The sequence below is a fragment of the Oryzias latipes genome, chromosome 17 (assembly GCF_002234675.1).
Source record: "Oryzias latipes chromosome 17, ASM223467v1".
NCBI lineage: Eukaryota > Metazoa > Chordata > Actinopteri > Beloniformes > Adrianichthyidae > Oryzias > Oryzias latipes.
Genome location: NC_019875.2, coordinates 20,802,049 through 20,820,103, shown reverse-complemented (window position 1 = coordinate 20,820,103; position 18,055 = coordinate 20,802,049). Strand labels below are relative to the sequence as shown.

Below are 18,055 nucleotides of genomic sequence, written 5' to 3'. Positions count from 1 at the left end.
CATGCACACTCACATTTAGGGACAAATTGGAGTAACTAATCAACCTATGAAGTATGTTTTTGGATGATGAGGGGAAGCCGGAGTGCCACATGCACAGGGAGAACATTTTTTGGGCAATCCATCGTTTTATTTTATTTTATTTTTTTAATAAAGTTTGATTGATTTAAAATGTAAACTGGTGTTCTGGTTCAGGTCCCCCAGCCGAGACTTGAACCAGGGGCCTCAGCACTAACCACTGCTCCACGTGCACAAGAAAAGTTTAGCTTCAAAACTGTATGGGGAGAATAGCTTATCTATTGTTCATGTTTTAAATGACTACTTCATGACGGGGTCACATTATGACACTGAAAAAAAGAAACATTAGTTCTACCTGTGTTTATGTCTGAGGGGACAAACGTGTTTTTTGTGAAGAAATATATGTTATCCACTGTCATTTTTGGATGTGGTCTTTGTACGATTTTCGTGGGTTTATTTATTTATGTTATGGACGGTTCACCTGGCGCACGACAGTCACGCCCCATGGTTATTAAATGGGGTCGGAACAGCCTGGTGCGCAAAGGAGGGAAGGAGAAGGAAGGTGAAAGACGCGCTGACAGCTGCCGCCGTGCTCTTCTTCCATGACCAAAGACTCCAAATATTCCTTGCCTGCCGGATTTATCCCAGCAAACATGCTGTGGAGTCCAAATGAGTGACGGGGGAACAGAAACCGGAGAGTTTTCGACAGACAGAGTGGAGTGACGTGCGCGATCCCGTGAGTGGGCGCATTCCAAAAAAACAGAAAGAGACTAGCTGTTGAAATCGACACTTTTTTTTTTCTTGGGTACCCATACACATATATTTTTTACTGGTATACCAGTTTATTTTTTTTGGGGGGGGCGTCTTTTGTTCGGAATACTGGACTGAGGCCGATTTGGACACATTCGCGATGCGCGTCCACGGGGCCATTTCATTGACTCTAGTATGAGCGCGCGCCTGTGAAAAAAGAGAAGAAAAAAAGGAAACTTGGGACTTAAGAAAATTAAAAGGTTATTTCTGTTTTGCATTATTATTTGATGCTGTTTAAACAGTATTTGAAGAAACCCAAAAGAACTTTTGATAACATACATTATTTAAATTAAGTAGTGTTTGTTACAACTTGTTGTGTTGAAAGAATACTAAATTTGCTAAAAAAAATTCTTTATAATACGGTACACTATGTTCAAAATGTGTGGACCACATTTAAGACGGGGTGCTTTTTTCCTAAACACACGTTTACATCTTAAATTCACATTGTTGTGAACAAAACTGTGTTCACTGCAAAGTGATGCTATCTATGTCTTGTAAACAAATGAGGTTGCAAACATTATGGATTTCCAAACTGGGTTTAAAAATCAACATACTTTCAAGATATTTTGACTTTTATGTCAATTTCTTGAATGTAGTGGGTTTAACGGGGCCAAAGCTGCATATATGCACATGATTTGTTCTCACCTAACACTGTAACGTTGCTGAGCTCAGACAGTGAGGCAGGCTGGACGGTGGAGATGGAGCCCTCCGTTAGCAGCAGAGCCTGGGTGGAATCTGGAGCATCTGATCCCACAAACAGCAGGACCACATCAGTTATCCATGCAAACAAAGGAACACAGGATACCTCACTGGTATGGAGAAGCAGAGGTGGGGGAAAAAAAAAAAAAAAAAAATTGTTCCAGCAGGACTGTCCCACTGCGCTAAGTGAGTGTTGTGGAAGAACTTGATTTCCCCTTAAGTACCCATAAAGCAACTTGTTGCCTCATAATCTCAAAAAGATACAAAAGATGAGCGCAAATTCTCACAGAAAAATCTCAAAAACAATGATTGGAAGTATTTCATTAAGCATTTCCCTGAAACACACCAGACAGTGATAAACCTCAAGTAGGTTTTTCATGTTTTTTGCAATCAAATCACTGCTGGACTTTGGTAACTAAGGATATGAGCCTCCTCTCACCAATAATCTGAGCAAGTCTTTGACAGATGACTGCATCTTCAGAACAAACCACACAGGAAACGGGGCACGCTGGTCCAGAAGAAACACTCTGAGCTCTAATGACTGGCAGCAGCAACATCAGCAGAATTCCTAGGAACAAAAACATAATTATTCACATTTTCTTGTATTTCTTTGTACATCAACAGACTATAACAATCTCGGGGGGGGGGGGGTTGTGGGATCCTCACTGGTCATGTTGTGTTTTGGGGAGGTAACATGTCGTGAGGTGGCATCTCTTCCACAAGGCTGGAACCTGACGGAGCCTTATGTTATGCACATGCTCGTCCTGAAAAACACAGTTTTAAGTCCAAACATAAAATTGTCAAGCTTAAAAAACATTTTCATGGGAAAAAAAAAGTCATCCATAACAACGTTGTTTCAATGTGGACACAAAATGCTGCATGTGTTGCTAACACAAACACGCATGTGTGTTTGTGAGGTGTCGTCATGGGAGGCAAAGGCTGTCCCAGTAGGATGCAGCCAGACATTGGAGCAGCATGAGGCCTATCCTGTTTCTACTGCAGATCTTTTGCTAAGAGCTGCAGTTTTGCTAAGATCTTGCTGTTTTTGATCAACATCTGCGCGAAACACCACAGTTTCCTCGAACTAAACCTCTCATTGTGACCTCAAACTTCAACACTGCAGCTTTTTATCTCAAAAGCTCAAAAAAAGAGCACATATATCTCACAGACCGCATCACTCGTAAAAACAACTTCAACTTGCAGAATCGGCATTAATTCAACACTTTTCCATGTATTTTGGTGAGGAACGTGGGCTCTTTTATTGTTTTAGCACCTGTGTCCTGCTTTCAGAGCTTCACAGATGTTGGAAGCAAATTCTTCTGTCAGATGGGACTTAAACAATCCCCAGGAAGTATTTATCATAAGTTTCATTCAATGCAAAGTTCTGCAAGTGAAGCAGAAATCTGACAGTGAGAGTTTTTATTTTTGAAACAAAGAAAGCACCAAAAACACATAAGATGGTTTGCCCATATTTTAAAAGGATGCGGATAATCCAGGATTATAATACTTCTACACAACAATGCTCTTTAAAGTGGAAAAGGAAAATATTCAAACTTGGCTAAACATCACTTTTTATTTAACCCTTGTGCTATCTTAGATGACCCCACCCTTACATAGATGTGTTCTCCCTAGCATGACAAAGGTGGATAAAGGTGGAAAGATTTCATGTAATCCATGGACACCAGTGAAGATCACAAATCATTGAAGAAAAATGGTTCAGCACACTGTCTAGTGGGTCTAGATGACCCAACTCCCAATGTTAAAGTGCCTAGGATAGCACAAGGGTTACACCCAATAGAATTGTTTCATTTAAAATTAGAGGCCGACCTGGAGAGATTTAAAAAGTGTGGAAACTTGAAGAACATCTATCAAGAAACCAATAAGAATCATGTCTCAAAGCACAAGTAAAACGACCAAAATTAAAGAAGTTTGGACTCATCATCGATCAGTCTGTCATCCGCAACTTCAAGTGTATCTGATTTATTCTGCAGTTTTGCATCGTGCACTGCTTTTAGATTTAAACTAGATCAAAATGTTGCTTTTCTTTATTGTTCTCAGCTTTATGGTAAATAGTAAAAAGCGTATACTTATAAAGCGCTTTACTTCCTTCTTTTGAATGCCCAAAGCGCTTTACAGTCACAGACCCAGTCACCCATTCACACACACATTCACACACTGATGGCAGCTCCGCTGCTGAGTGCTGGCGCCAGCCTCCCACCAGAGGCAAGGTGGGGTTCAATGTCTTGCCCAAGGACACTTTGACTCATGGGCATGCAAGGCGGGAATAGGACCTGCAATCTTGTGATCATGGGTCAACCGCCCTACCGCTGCACCACGGCCGCCCCCTTTATCTAATTTTTAATAAATTTTTTTTAAAAACCAGCTCAGATCAGTTCAGGATCTATCTCAAATTTGGGGGGAATTTTCCCCCCAGCAAATTCAATAAAACACAGTGATTCTGTTCTTTTCTGAATGGTACCGTCAACAAAGTCATTATTGCTTCTTGGAGTCTCACGTGCTGATGACTCCAAATTAAAGTCCAGTTAGTTGTCACACATCTGGGTGTGTGAAATTTGTTCTCCACATTTGACCCATCCTGTGGGGAGTGGTGAGCTGCAGTCACTGCTGTGCTCGGGAACTTTTTGGTGGTTTAAACCCCCCAATCCAAGCCAATCGTGGCATTTAGGTCAGATTTTTAATATTTGGTTTGATCTCACAGGCCACTGAGTTGACATCTGAATTCACTAAACAAACATGCGTCATTTGAGAAATGAACAAATATCACCAAGATTGTGTCCACGTTTGTTCTTTTGCCAAAAAAAAAAAAAAGTTACACATGTAAATCAATGTATTCAACCCAGTAAGACTGTTGCTAGTTAGTCCTGGTTAAAGTTCACTGTAATGTCCCAGAACCCAAAAGTCACTTATTTAAACAAAAAGGCATAGTAAGATAATCCAGAGTTGACAGAAGTGCTGCTTTGTCACCCGCATAAAAACACAGAACTTACCCCTTCAGAGTGCAAAGTGACGAATCATTTAAAAAGTGAAATAAAAGAGACATTGTGAAATCATTTTATAACTATATAAAAATGAAAAAACACGACTCATAGATGAGAAAAAAGCTGTAAATTAAGGGGAACCAAAGTAAATTAAAATATATTTGCAATAGAAATGGAAAAGAATGAATTTAACGGAAGGATTTCTCTTGATATTAAGCCCCATTTGCATTAAATTAACATCTTTTTTTAAAAAAAAATCATTTGTAAAGGTTTTCTCAGTCTGGGCAGCGTTTTTCCTTAAGAAAAGCTGTTTCTCTTCTGGTATCAAAGCAGCCTAGTGACCTTCAGTGCTTCATCAAAGATGAGAGAAGATCTAAAATATAAAAATATTTCTTTAAAAAAATGATCAATATATTTCCAAACACAAACAAAACATTAGATGAACCCTAAACTGCACAGAAAGCCATGGATGTAACCCTTGTGCTATCTTAGGCACTTTAACATTGGGAGTTGGGTCATCTAGACCCACTAGACAGTGAGCTGAACCTTTTTCTTCAATGATTTGTGATCTTCACTGGTGTCCATGGATTACATGAAATCTTTCCACCTTTATCCACATTTGTCATGGTAGGGAGAACACGTCAATGTAAGGGTGGGGTCATAGGATAGCACAAGGGTTAAGGAGGAAGTGAGGATGAAAACTGTTGCTTCAGGATGAAGGTTTTCCATTTGACCAAAAGTGAGCATCGGAAAGTCAAGACAGAACTAACTTAATATAATGTTTATTTAAAGAGAAGTCCAGATAAAAAATCATATCAGGATAAATAAATCTGGATCTTTAAGATCCATGGAGGCTATTTTGATAACAAAAACTTAGCACTCTCTTCCTCATCAGATGGAATTTCAAAGCTAAAAAGCATAGTGCTTACCTGTTGAATATCCACCCCTTTTTAAGAGACTTGGTACACTCCAATCACATCCTAATCCATAAAAATGATGTTTCACTCGGAAAAGTGAATACAATTTAAAGCATAATCATTTTCGGACAGCTGCAGGAGGGCCGCATGTACCGGATAAAAGGGACGTCCAACTCAGGTTACCAAGGAGACAGCTGAGCATGCTCAGTAAGAGGAGCAGTTACCTGAGAAGCACAGGTGCAACGTATGACTCAGGAATGACCCTCGAAAGTTAATTCTGAAGCTAAACTCAAATGACTGTGAGGCAAATGAATTCATTTTTTTTCCAAGTTTATTTATTTTATTTTTTATTTTATAGGTGAATCAACTCATTTCACAAAACTTTGAGCTGAAACCAGACTGGATGTAGAGAAGACAAAAAAAATCACATACATATTATAAAAAAAAAGATTTTTGTATCTAAAAAAGTTTTTTTAAGTGTCAAAGTTTTTATCTTTTAAAAATGTAAATAGTATGGTGCTTGATCTACGTGCGTAATGTTAATATATCACGTATGATTAACTTAAGTATCTTCAATAATGAGATGTTTCCTTGTGTTTTGTTGCAAAGAAGAAAAATTCCAGCTCGTCATTAAATGGTCAGGACAATTTTCCCAGAAGCCCCAGGAGACTCGATGATGTCATGTTGGGCCTGAGCTGCCTTTTCCAGAGGGTAATGGGAACCAACGACGGGACGCAGCCAACCAGCCTCCATCCCAGCATAGAGCAGCGCTGCACACTCCTTCTTCTCCTCCTGAGAAACAAAGAGGAGGAAAACCAGAGTAAGAAACAGGAACTGACAGTCAACCTCATCAACAACACTTTTGTTGAACTTTTATTTAACTCTGACAACATTCATGTTTCTGAAATGAGGAATTCAGCTTTTTTTTTAAATTATGTTACAAAATGTTAAAGTCCTGCATGTTTGCTCATGGAAATGAAAAATGATGGCCTTTAAATGATCAAAGCAGACCTGAAGTTCAGAAACTTCACCTTTTCTCTGCTTTGACGTTTATCTATTTTAGTATCCAAGATAAAAACTGATATACGATTCATTGCATAGGCTCAGATGGTTGAGCAGATCGGAGGATCGAAGGTTCGATCCCCCCTTTCCCCCCCTAGTCAACTGTTGTTGTGACCTTGGACACCAGACACTTCACCCTCCAAGCCTCCCGTGTGGCTCCACTGGTGTGTGAATGTGCATGAATGTCCCGGTGATGGTCAGAGGGGCTGTAGGCGCGAACTGGAGGCCACGTCTCTGTGGATCAGGACAATTCCTCTTCCTCATCCTCCTCTGCATGAGACTGGATGCACTGAGGAACTCCTTCAGGCAGATACTTTAACACCAAGGAGCGATTTCACAGATCTTTCTTCCCATCAGCTATTAGATACTGGATAATAATTGTTGTTATTTATTTTTTAAGTGTACTTTTATTGTTATTTATGATCTATCTGCTGCTTTAGTAGAGCTACGGTAACAAGATAATTTCTCTTTGAGGGATCAATAAAGTTTTTATTCTATTCTATTCCAGTTAACTGCAAATACAGTTTTTAACTGCACTATTGAAGTAAATCAACAGGTTTAATTCCTTTTAATCTACTAAAATGCAGCTGTAATAAAAAGTAATTCCTGCGATAAAAAAAATCCACGAAAAATCTTTATGTTTTCATTTCTTTAGGGGTTCATTCTCAGCCCCACCTTTAGGGGGAAAAGCGCGATGAAAGGTCACTTGAAGTGGTGCATTCCGATGCATCAGCACGGTTACCTGTGTGGCGCAGAAAAGGGCCACTCCCATGATGCTGCTCTCTTTGGCCATGGTATCTCGAGGGTTGATCTCTATGGAGCCTCTGGCGCCGACCACCTGCCGAGAAAAGGTAAACTCCACAGATTGACTGTGAACACCTATAGGAACAGATGCTGGACTCATACTGACGGTAACACGTCCTCCAAAGGCCATCATCTGAAGGTCTTTGCTGAGGTTCACATTGGACAGCATCTCCACTATGATATCTACACCAGCACCGCCTGTGGCCTCCTGCAATGGACAAACATCAAATCCACCCAGCAACTTCTCGATAGTCCAAATCTTTTTTTTTTTTGGTTTTATGACTGGATACCATGATTTTGTCCGTATAGCCCTCCTCTCTGTGGTTGAAAATAAGGTGAGCTCCGTTGCTGAGAGCCAGTTTCATTCCTTCAGGTGTCCCTGCCGTTCCCAGAACCCTGAGGCCCAGAGCGCGGGACAGCTGGCATGCGGCCACGCCCACCTGGTGGTGGAAAACACGGATGGACAGCAGTTTAAAGCAATTCAGAGCAGACGATCAGAAGAGCATTTAAACTCTGGGTGTCATATTCACGTTAATCAACCTGAAAGTGAAGTCAGGACACAAAAACGCAGTTCAGGGTTTTTTCGTCTATCTGAATAAATGTTAAAATCTCTGAAGAAAATAAAGCAACTTTAATTGGGGAAATCTGTTACAATTTGATGTGAAAGTCCCTATTTTAACAATACGTCTGCTTTAAAGACCCACTCTGAGGAATATTGGGTTCTTTGGTGTTTTTAACATTGTGGGATTTTTTTACATGATGGAGGACATATATATTTAGAAAATTAAGCTTAAAATTGCATTTCTGAGTTCATTTGTGACATAAATAAACCTCCCTGCTCTGCTCCATTCCGATGCTTCCACTTGCAGACAAACGGATCCATGTACGTCTTTGTTTTCCTCGTCTGAGCTGGAATCTGGATCAAAACTGTACGGCTGGATAGCACCAATATTGCTCCCCATTTTTGTTGCACCGCTAATGTTAGGTTGGGGGTTGTGAGGGGTTGTGTGCTAGTGGGAGAGCGTGTAAACAGAAGGCTCTCAGCAACACGGAGGGGAAGGTGGGGCGGGCTTGCTCCCCGTCAGCAACTTGGAAGCAAATTACTAGCGAACTACTGCCGCTCTGCAGAAACTGTGTCCTAGAAAATGGTATGATCATATTAATAAAAAAAAAACACTTTTGCAATAGACCAAAGGATTATTGGAGTGGGACTTTAATGGATGTCATCTGCTTTCATGTTTCCCATTTTGTAAAGATTGAACCTCACCCCTCCACTGGCACCATGGATGAGGACCGTCTCCCCGGCTTTGGCACGAGCCCTGCAGCAGACAAAACACTAATTCAAAAATTGAATTGACACAATTTGCTACACAAGGTTAAAAATCGATCTTCTTGAAAGTTTGGTCAAGAAAAAAAATCTACAAAGTTTTGCGTTGATTTCCGTTCTAGACTTTTCTATAAAGTTCCACTCTGATCATCTTTTGATGATTAGTCAAATACCTGTGTCGTTATATTGGACATATTTTCTACAGAGCGGAGTGGGTCTTTAAAAGAAAAAAAAAGTTTCATAACAAAAGATTGAATTTATACACGGCTTGTCAAACCCAACGACATTGATACCTACTTGTGAACAAGCGCTCTGTAGGCAGTGAAGTAAGGAATGCCTATGGCTGATCCCTGAGGGAAGTCCAATGCATCAGGCAGCCAGTGAACACAGTCCTCAGCTGCCACAGTGAACTCGGCATAACCTCCAGACACCGTGGCCGTGGTGAAGACACGATCACCTGCCTGAAGAACAGAAACTCTTTTAGACTGAAGCGGGTCATTTGGATTTTGGTTATTGAGTGCGATGGAAATGCAAATATACTTTCCCCCTCTGACCTTCACCGCAGTGACCCCATCTCCAACCGCTTCCACCACTCCTGCCACATCAGTGCCAGGCGTGTAGGGCAGGGTCGGCTTCCTGCCGTGGCCTCCAGAGCGGATGTAGGTCTCCACAGGATTAACTCCACAAGCCCGGACATGGATCAACACCTTCATCAGAGTCACAGATGGCAGGCATGACTGTGGCAGAGGTCTTTAACACCCTAAACAATCTTTACAATCTCTTATTTATTTTTTCTCTCGTTGAATGCCCCTCTTTGGGAATAATAAAGTTTTATTCTATTCTAATTTGTAGTGTGCATCCACTGAGAACATTTCATTCATTTGTTATTTCATTAAATCTGGATTTTTGCAGTTGGTCTTAATGTGTAACTGAATCTGTCATTTTACAATTTGCAATAAAGTTTTTTGGAAAAGACAAAATCAAGAGAGAGAGAGGCATGATTGATGTTTTGAAGAAGCCTCCTCGGGAGCATGATGATGCGACGTCTTTCAGAGTGGACTCCCTCCCTGCAGCGGTGTTTCATTCCACACTGCAGCCTGAGCTCACCTGTGGATTCCGTGCGTCTCACCTGTCTGGGTCCGGGCACGGGAACCGGAACGTCCGAGCACAGTTTGAGGACGGCAGGGCCTCCGAACTCACTCACTCTGATGGCCCTCATCAGTCTGCTGCCCGACATGTTTGCACTCTCACCCTGCAGGGGCAGGTCAAAGTTCACTGACAGCCAGCCCCCGGAGTGTCCCCGAGGACTCTTCTTCTTCTTCTAAGGATTTAATGGATTTGATTCTACAGCGCCCTCCTCTGTCCATATGACAAAATATCACTGAACGAAGAAATCCCTGTTGATGTTCATTAATATTTTTTATTTTTGTTTGTTTGAATAGTTTAAAAATATTTGCTGTTATCACACAAACTGATCTTATCACACAGACTGAAATAACTTTACATAACAAAGTAAACATGAAAACAAAGCTGTGTGTCATAATAACCAAGTGGCATGTGTGTGGAGTATGGACTGGAGACCCCAAGGTCAAAGTGGGAAACACCTCCAAAAGTGGTAGAGAATGAGAGAGCGAAGATCCTGTAGGACTTGGAAGGTGAGGGTGACAATCAAGCTCCTAGATCTCTGGTAGAGGACCAGAGCTTAGGTGAAATTCCACTTGCAGAAGATGTGAGAGAGCCCTTTGATAAATATGTTAATGAGTTATTAAGGAAAATAAAGTGTCATTAAGATTATGTTTAAATAAAAAGCACTCTTGAATGACCCTTTTTTCAAATATATATTTCAAGAGAGAAGAAAAGTTTAAAAAATAAATCAGTAAATAATGTCAAAATCATTTATGAACATTTTCATGAAACATTTCAATCGCATCTCAAATTAAGAAAGAAAGGTCCCACCGAGATTTGAACTCGGATCGCTGGATTCAGAGTCCAGAGTGCTAACCATTACACCATGGAACCTCATACTGCCACTTCAGCCAAAATTACTCAATTCATTTCAAGAATATGTTTGCTACAATATGTCTATCTGTTGTTATAAACGACGTTTCTAGTTTTGTTTCTTTTTCTTCTGACTTTTTTTAAAATAAAATCTTCAAATTAACACGCACACAAATTCCTTCCGCCTTGAATCACTACGTCACATCCGTCCATGTTGCCCGGATAGGGATGATCCTTGACTATTTTATCGGCATGAGCGGAAATTTGTTAAAATCGGAGGTGCGGAACCAGGCCGAACCGTTTTAGAGCTCCTTCAGATAAGTTTGACAGCGATGGCAACAAGATGCAGATTATTGCTGCGGAGGCTCTTCGGGGCTCGCAGTGTTTGGTATCACTCTTCATGTGGGGGACTTCTGCTGTGGAGACCTCAACTCAGATCCTCGAGCTGCTCTACTACTAGACTTTACACTCCTCCTCCTGCCTCTACAGGTGCTCTGCATCCACAGTGGTAGCTGTAGGGAGACTGGTAATAGCTTACAACAATAGACTTTGTCATTATTTACTGTCTTGTGATGGTGTCAGGTCCCAGCAGTCTGTCATTGAGGAGTCACACCTGTGGGGAGCTGAATGTGGATCACGTGGGAAAGAGGGTGACCCTGTGTGGCTGGGTCCAATACCTCAGGTATGACCTAAAATCTCATGTCATTGTTTAGATGTTTTAAAATGGACTGAAAAGCTGCATTTTATCCATTTATTTGTTTATCTTGACACAAATCGGGCAACTTAAAGAAATACTTGTCCTTTTTTTTTGTTCGTAAAGAAGCATCACTCTTCTGTCAACAGGCAAGACCTGTTTGTTATCCTCAGAGATTTTAGTGGCCTCACACAAATCCTTGTTCCTCAAGAAGAGGTAAGGAAGATTTCTAGCATTTAAACTGCTAGAATCAATGAATCTGGGAAAAAAGACAACATAATTATAACCTTTGACCGTATAAGGTTCTGTTTTTTTTTAGTCTGCAAGTAAAGTTAAAGCAGATCTGTGTGATCTCACTGTCGAGTCAGTCATCATGGTTACCGGAACAGTCAGGAAACGACCTGCTGGCCAGGAAAATAAGGTTTGTGTGCAAAATGTTTTTTTACCTGTAAACCATTTGAATCAATAACTTCTCCAAAAATGTGTTCATCTTCAAACCAGGAGATGCCGACAGGAGAAATTGAGGTTCTGGCTGAAAATGTGGAAGTGTTTAATGTGTCCAAGAAGCTGCCCTTTGAGATAAAAGAGTTTGTCAAAGTAAGTGTCCTAAAGTAACCTTTGTTCCTTAATGTGTTTTGTAATAAAATGTAAAGGAACGGTGCTGCTGTGTTTGACTGTGCAGAAGTCGGAGTCTCTGCGGATGCAGTATCGTTACCTGGATCTGAGGTCGTCACGGATGCAGAAGAACCTCCGTCTGAGATCCCAGCTGGTGATGAAGATGAGAGAATTCCTCTGCAATGAGCACGGTAAGAGTAATGTTCTTTTAGTAGTTCATTGGTCTATTGCAAACAGCTCCATGATTGTGTTTGCTTCCTCTGTTTGTAGGTTTTGTTGATGTAGAAACACCGACTTTGTTCAAAAGAACACCAGGGGTACGATGACCCTCATTTCTATCATTGAAAAGAAAATATTTATCTTAACAAATTCCTCTCAGCTCATGGATAAATAAAACAAATATATAAAGAAGTTAAAACTCCCACACACAGACACATAATGGTGTATATTCACAGGAAAGTGGGCTTTGTGTTTTAGGGGGCCAAAGAGTTTGTGGTTCCCTCCAGAGAGCCGGGCCTGTTTTATTCTTTGCCCCAGAGTCCGCAGCAGTTTAAGCAGCTCCTCATGGTTGCAGGTGTGGACAGGTAAGTGCCCAAAAATGCGAAAAATTTGGATATATTTCTAATAACTGTGTGTTTTTTACTGACTGAAATTTACCATAAAAGAGGCTAAAGTTATTTGCACACTGGAGCATGTCACTCATAAAGAGTGCTGCAGAAACAGGAACGGTTTGCAAACATTTCTCCTGAAAATGCAAAGCTGCAAAATTTTTCATATTGGGCTAAAATATAAATATACATTAATTTGAAAGAGTACATTTATACAACCAATATTCGAATTATGGTTCTTTTATTTTGTAATCAACAGTTTTGTAACACAAAATCTCTAGAAAGCAATCAGCGTTTTTATCTTGGGAAAACTTTTTTTAACATTTTGTTTTTTTTATTTATTCTTCATTTTTTATTCTTTATTATAATTTTTTACTATGTTTAAAGTTTACTGTTTATTGTCATTTTATGTTGTTTTTTTAATTTGGAGCGCCAATCTGATAATGCTATAATGTTGATGCATTGACTAGAAAGGATTCTGATTCTTAAAATAAAAAAGTACCCTACTAAACAAATAAACAAGACTGACCATAGATACAGAGCCACTATCAGTCACCTCCTCTACATGGATGACATCAAGCTACACGCTAAGAGCGAGTGTGACATTGACTCCCTGATCCACACCACCAGGATCTACAGTACTGACATTGGGATGTCATTCGGGCTCGAGAAATGCAGTCGGATGGTGATGAAGAGAGGCAAGGTAGTCCACACAGGAGGGGTCTCACTCCCAGAAGGAACAATACTAGACATTGAGGACAGTTACAAGTACCTTGGAGTTCCACAAGCAAATGGCAACCTGCAACAGGCAACAGTGAAAGCTGCAACAGTCAAATACCTCCAAGTCCTGACAAGCTAGCTCAGTTGCAAGAACAAGATGTGGGCAATAAACAGTTTCCCACTACCAGTTATCTGATACCCTACAGGAATCATACATGTGTATGAGTGTATACATATATCTTGAAATTTCTGATGGCTAACATACTTTACTGAAAGAGGGGATCCTAAGGTACATCCATGCCAAACGTGGTGCTTGTACTACAAATTGCACAATTACTTTAATAGCTGCACTAGAAGAAACATCCCAAGACTGACAAATACATCAAGCACAAGGCCCCAACTGAGTGTGCTCAGTAAATGCCTCAGGCGGGAGTACAGAAAACACAGTGCTGGATGACAGCTCATCATGGGACATCAAGGCCCTACATGGGATGTACCACCGGACCATGAGTGAAATGGCTGATATCAGGAAGTCCTACCAATGGACAGCACCGGGGCAGTTCCTGAGCACCAAAGCGATAGAACCCTAGCTGCACCACACCAGACAAGACCCAAGGTGTTGGCTGTGCAAAGAGACAATCCATGGCATGTACCTACCCAATCTGCAGAATTTCTCTTACATAAACATTTGTCAGACTGGCATGTTATGCCTTTTCTTTTTGAGTGGTATTACAGGTTTATTAATATAAAAGTACATAGTAATATTAATGTACCAAAGGCTTTACATATCTTATATTAATCACACCTGTTTGATGTAACATCTGCTTCCTTCTGTGAAAGATACTTTCAGATCGCTCGTTGTTACAGAGATGAAGGTTCCAAACCAGACCGTCAGCCGGAGTTCACACAGGTGAGTCCATGTCCAGAGCCTTTTTCCCCCCGGTGTAGTTACCACGCTCACCTACCCTAACCATTAACCCTAGTGCTATCTTAGATGACCCCACCCTTACATTGACGTGTTCTCTCTACCATGACAAAGGTGGATAAAGGTGGAAAGATTTCATGTAATCATGGACACCAGTGAAGATCAAGAATCATTGAAGAAAAAAGGTTCAGCACACTGTCTAGTGGGTCTAGATGACCCAACTCCCAATGTCAAAGTGCCTAGGATAGCACAAGGGTTAAACTTTCTCTGATCTGTCGTGGATCAAGGATTGGGGGTCACTCTCAGTGTGCCTCTGGTTGTTTTAGGATGCACTTTCCTACACGTGCACTCTCCTAACGCGCTACTTCCTCTCACTCGTCTCCCTCATCCAGGTGGACATAGAGATGTCTTTTGTGGACCAGGAAGGCATCAGGACCCTGGTTGAAGGCATGCTGCAGCACTCCTGGCCTGCAGAGAAGGGTTCTATTCAGGTTCCCTTTCAGACTATGACATATGAGGAAGCCATGAGAGATTATGGAGTGGACAAACCTGATACACGATTCAACATGAAGGTGGGGGCCCCAGGAGCCTCAGTTAATGATATTGTTGGATGAGGAAGCAAAATCATTTTACACACTGTGAGCTCTAGGATGAGTGTAGCATTTTCTACATGAACATATTTAATGTTAAATGCAAAACTATCATTAAAAAATTGAAAATCTTTTATTTCATGCTCCAAACTGAACTTGGACTTTGGTTCTGTTTGGACCTTGATGCAAATTAGTTGGTTTAAAGAAACAACAGTTTAAGACAGAATGCATTTCAATGTCCGTGTTTCCCTGTCTGTGCAGCTGACAGACATCAGTGATATTTTCTCGTCAACACAAGTTGAATTTCTCAGATCGGCTCTGGACCAACCAGAAGGCTCCATTCAAGCCATCCTTGTTCCCTGTGGAGCGGTAAGAAGGAAACCCTCCCATGAAGTTCACAGTTTATTGACTGATAGAACTGAGATTTGTATTTTTCTGTATTTGTCCATGTCTAAACTCTTTCCCTCCTTTGTGTTTGATGACAGAACCTTTTCACTGGAAGAGAGTTGGAGACCATAAAACAGACAGCCAACACACAATTTGGACAGGTAGATTTGCCTCTATTAATGATACTTTTTTATATTTTCTAATCGAATACTTTGTTTGCCTTGTTTGATAAGCTTGACTGATTTAAACTGCAATGAAAAAGAATAAAAATGCAAAAATTTTAGATTTTTTTTTTAGGTTTACTTGTGTTTTTTGGCTCGTATTTCCTCATGTTTATTACTTTGTTGTTTTTAGGAGCTGAGCCTGGTACTTGTCAGGACAGACGGGACATTAAAGTCTCCTCTGAAGAAGCTGCTGTCTGCTTCTGTGACAGATGATCTGATAAGGAAGACTCAAGCCCAACCAGGAGACCTTCTGCTGATAGCAGCTGGCACCCTCCACTCTGTGGTACGTTACAACCGTTCTGTGATGAGAATAGGAAGACAGAGGGAGGGTAGGACAATGGTTTGTCTTCATTTTGCCGCTCTACCTTCAGCGCCCTCTATTGGGAAGTCTTCGTCTGCAGTGTGCGGAGCTGCTGGAGTCTCACGGCCGTTCAGTCCGCGACCCTTTAGCCTTCCACTTTCTCTGGGTGGTCGACTTTCCTCTTTTTTTGCCCAAAGAAGACGAGCCGCAGGAACTAGAGTCGGCCCATCACCCGTTCACAGCTCCACTGCCAGAAGATACTGCTTTACTCTTCACAGAGCCACACAAGGTACTCGTGCAGCAGCTTCACCTGTTTATGCTTGGAAAACAAAGTTTCATGTGACTTTACCTGTCCCTCACAGGTGCGCGGTCAGCACTATGATCTGGTGTTGAACGGTTGTGAGATTGGGGGCGGCTCCATCCGCATCCACAGGGCGTCAGAACAGCTTTACGTGTTAAAAAACATCCTCAAGGTCAGAAACACAACTTCTCCCATAGTGGGAGTTGGCATTAATTATCAAAGTTATCTAATTGTTGAAAATCGAACTAGAGATACTTATGGAATATTTAACCACAACCTATTTCTTCTCCAGGAAGATCCCAGTCAGCTCACCCACCTGCTTGAGGCTCTAGACTTTGGAGCGCCCCCTCATGGAGGCATTGCTCTAGGTGAGAGCCACTGTGCTTTGTACCAGTAGTTACTTTGTAGTTACTTTTGAAACATTGCAGATAAATATGCAGTTGACAAGCTTTACCACCTCTGTGTTTTTAATTAAATTGAAAATAATGCACATATTTCAGTGAAACATTATTCTTTTTTTATAGTTTTTTCTATTTAAAGTCCAACTCTTGATCTATTTTCAAAGTGTTCCCAGTGGTCTTGTCACTGTGATTATACAGTTTTTAGCCAAAATAAAAAAAGCCTGTTATTTTCTAGGACATAGTTTGTGCAGAGCGCAAGGAGTTTCATTAGAAATGCATATCTGATGTAGAACAAGCCCACCTCGTTCCTATCCCCCATCTGTTTACTCACTCTCCCGCTAGCTTACAGCCCCTCATACAGGACTGCAAGTGGTAGATACAGAATGGAGCTGAGCAGGGAGCTTACGTGCCCCCCAGCTTATTTTGTATGTCACAACGGAAGCTTTTTTTTCGTCTCCTCCTGATTTGATTTGAATAAAGAAATACTCAGAAATGTAATTTAAGCTTTTGCTAATGATTGCCCTCCATCATGAAAGAACATGTTAAAAACACCAAAAAAGCTTGATTTTAATTGGAATGGGTCTTTAACACTCTCATAAAGTTGAAATTATATTTTTTATCCAGATTATCTATCAGGTTTTCCTTTGAAATGACCTAACTGAAACAAATTTTCAACCAATTTTTTTTTTTTATTGGGAGGAGTACCTTTGGTGTTTTATATGTTTAAAAGCATAAACTGAAGATACAAAACCAAAAGGATGCAGGTTTTTGAAAGTTTTACACAACACGAAACTAACACAATACTGCGCACCTGAGACACTCGAGTTGCATCTATTACAACATAAAAATCTGCAGGAACGTTTGGCACGGGATCCATGCTTAAGAGGACAGTCACATCACCTAATAGATCCATCTACTCTTTGTTTTGCCTCAATATTCCTCCAGGTTTGGATCGGCTGGTGTCAATTATTGTAGGAGCTCCCAGTATCCGTGATGTCATTGCATTCCCAAAGTCGTTCCGTGGGCATGATCTCATGAGCCGGGCACCTGACACGGTCTCAGACAAGGACCTGACGCCTTACCACATTTGTGTCAAATGGCCAACCAAACTAGGAGGAGAAGAAAAGTAAGAGGACCGAGAGTTGTTACCCCTTCTGCCCTGGCTGCCAACAAGAAGACTGAGGAGAGTAAAATGGCTGCAGGCTGGTGTGCATAGACGATACAAAGAACACAACGACGGGTCAGCATCTTTGAAAAAGTCATGGAAAATCTGTTGCTACTAAACTGGTGTTGGGAATTGGACTGCCGCATGATTACTCACATTTCACTTTGTTATAATCTGTCTAAATAAAACAAAGAAGATGCCTTCTACTGTCTATAAATGTGTTTATTTTAAGTTGATTTGGACAAAAAAATATGTTTGCTTGACAGAGAAGAGCCGTTAAAAGAAACTTAAACTTAAGTGTAATAACTTGCTGAATAAAAAAAAAGTCAGAATCGGGTTTTGTGACACTTGCGCTCCTCACACAGCCTAAAATGTCCTTATTTTAATTTGACATGCCTTCTCTAAAAGTGTATAGAAGTTTAAAATCTCAGATTGTTGTAAACCAAGCAGACCACGAGGGGGCAGTGCAGCACACAGAAGGGTTGGTTGTTCA

At 40.9% G+C, this 18,055-nt stretch overlaps 2 protein-coding genes and 1 non-coding gene across 4 annotated transcripts; 1 reads left to right on the top strand and 2 right to left on the bottom strand.

The window, feature by feature from the left end:
- Window positions 1-5,753: 5,753 nt before the first annotated feature.
- Window positions 5,754-9,973, bottom strand: cryz (crystallin zeta). 2 transcript variants are annotated; one of them, XM_004079146.4, is made up of 8 exons: window positions 9,763-9,973; window positions 9,188-9,340; window positions 8,931-9,094; window positions 8,574-8,625; window positions 7,597-7,746; window positions 7,413-7,514; window positions 7,245-7,340; window positions 5,792-6,232 (listed from the first exon to the last, which is right to left on the bottom strand). In XM_004079146.4, exons 1-8 carry the CDS (start codon window positions 9,868-9,870, stop codon window positions 6,071-6,073), a joined length of 987 nt encoding a protein of 328 aa, XP_004079194.1. In that variant the 5' UTR covers window positions 9,871-9,973; the 3' UTR covers window positions 5,792-6,070. The 2 variants fall into 2 exon arrangements, with proteins under 2 accessions (XP_011484933.1, XP_004079194.1); XM_011486631.3 differs by having other exon boundaries at window positions 5,754-6,232; window positions 7,245-7,514.
- Window positions 9,974-10,580: 607 nt separating this feature from the next.
- On the bottom strand, window positions 10,581-10,652 carry trnaq-cug. The gene has a single exon. It is a non-coding gene; the product is annotated as a tRNA-Gln (tRNA).
- A 189-nt stretch (window positions 10,653-10,841) lies between these two features.
- dars2 (aspartyl-tRNA synthetase 2, mitochondrial) lies at window positions 10,842-17,773 on the top strand. The gene is made up of 17 exons (XM_004079279.4): window positions 10,842-11,120; window positions 11,214-11,313; window positions 11,475-11,541; window positions 11,645-11,746; window positions 11,827-11,922; window positions 12,008-12,131; window positions 12,211-12,257; window positions 12,418-12,524; window positions 14,109-14,178; window positions 14,586-14,765; window positions 15,045-15,152; window positions 15,269-15,331; window positions 15,525-15,677; window positions 15,766-15,984; window positions 16,058-16,168; window positions 16,289-16,364; window positions 17,343-17,773. Exons 1-17 carry the CDS (start codon window positions 10,964-10,966, stop codon window positions 17,525-17,527), a joined length of 1,965 nt encoding a protein of 654 aa, XP_004079327.1. The 5' UTR covers window positions 10,842-10,963; the 3' UTR covers window positions 17,528-17,773.
- The last annotated feature ends 282 nt before the right edge of the window (window positions 17,774-18,055 follow it).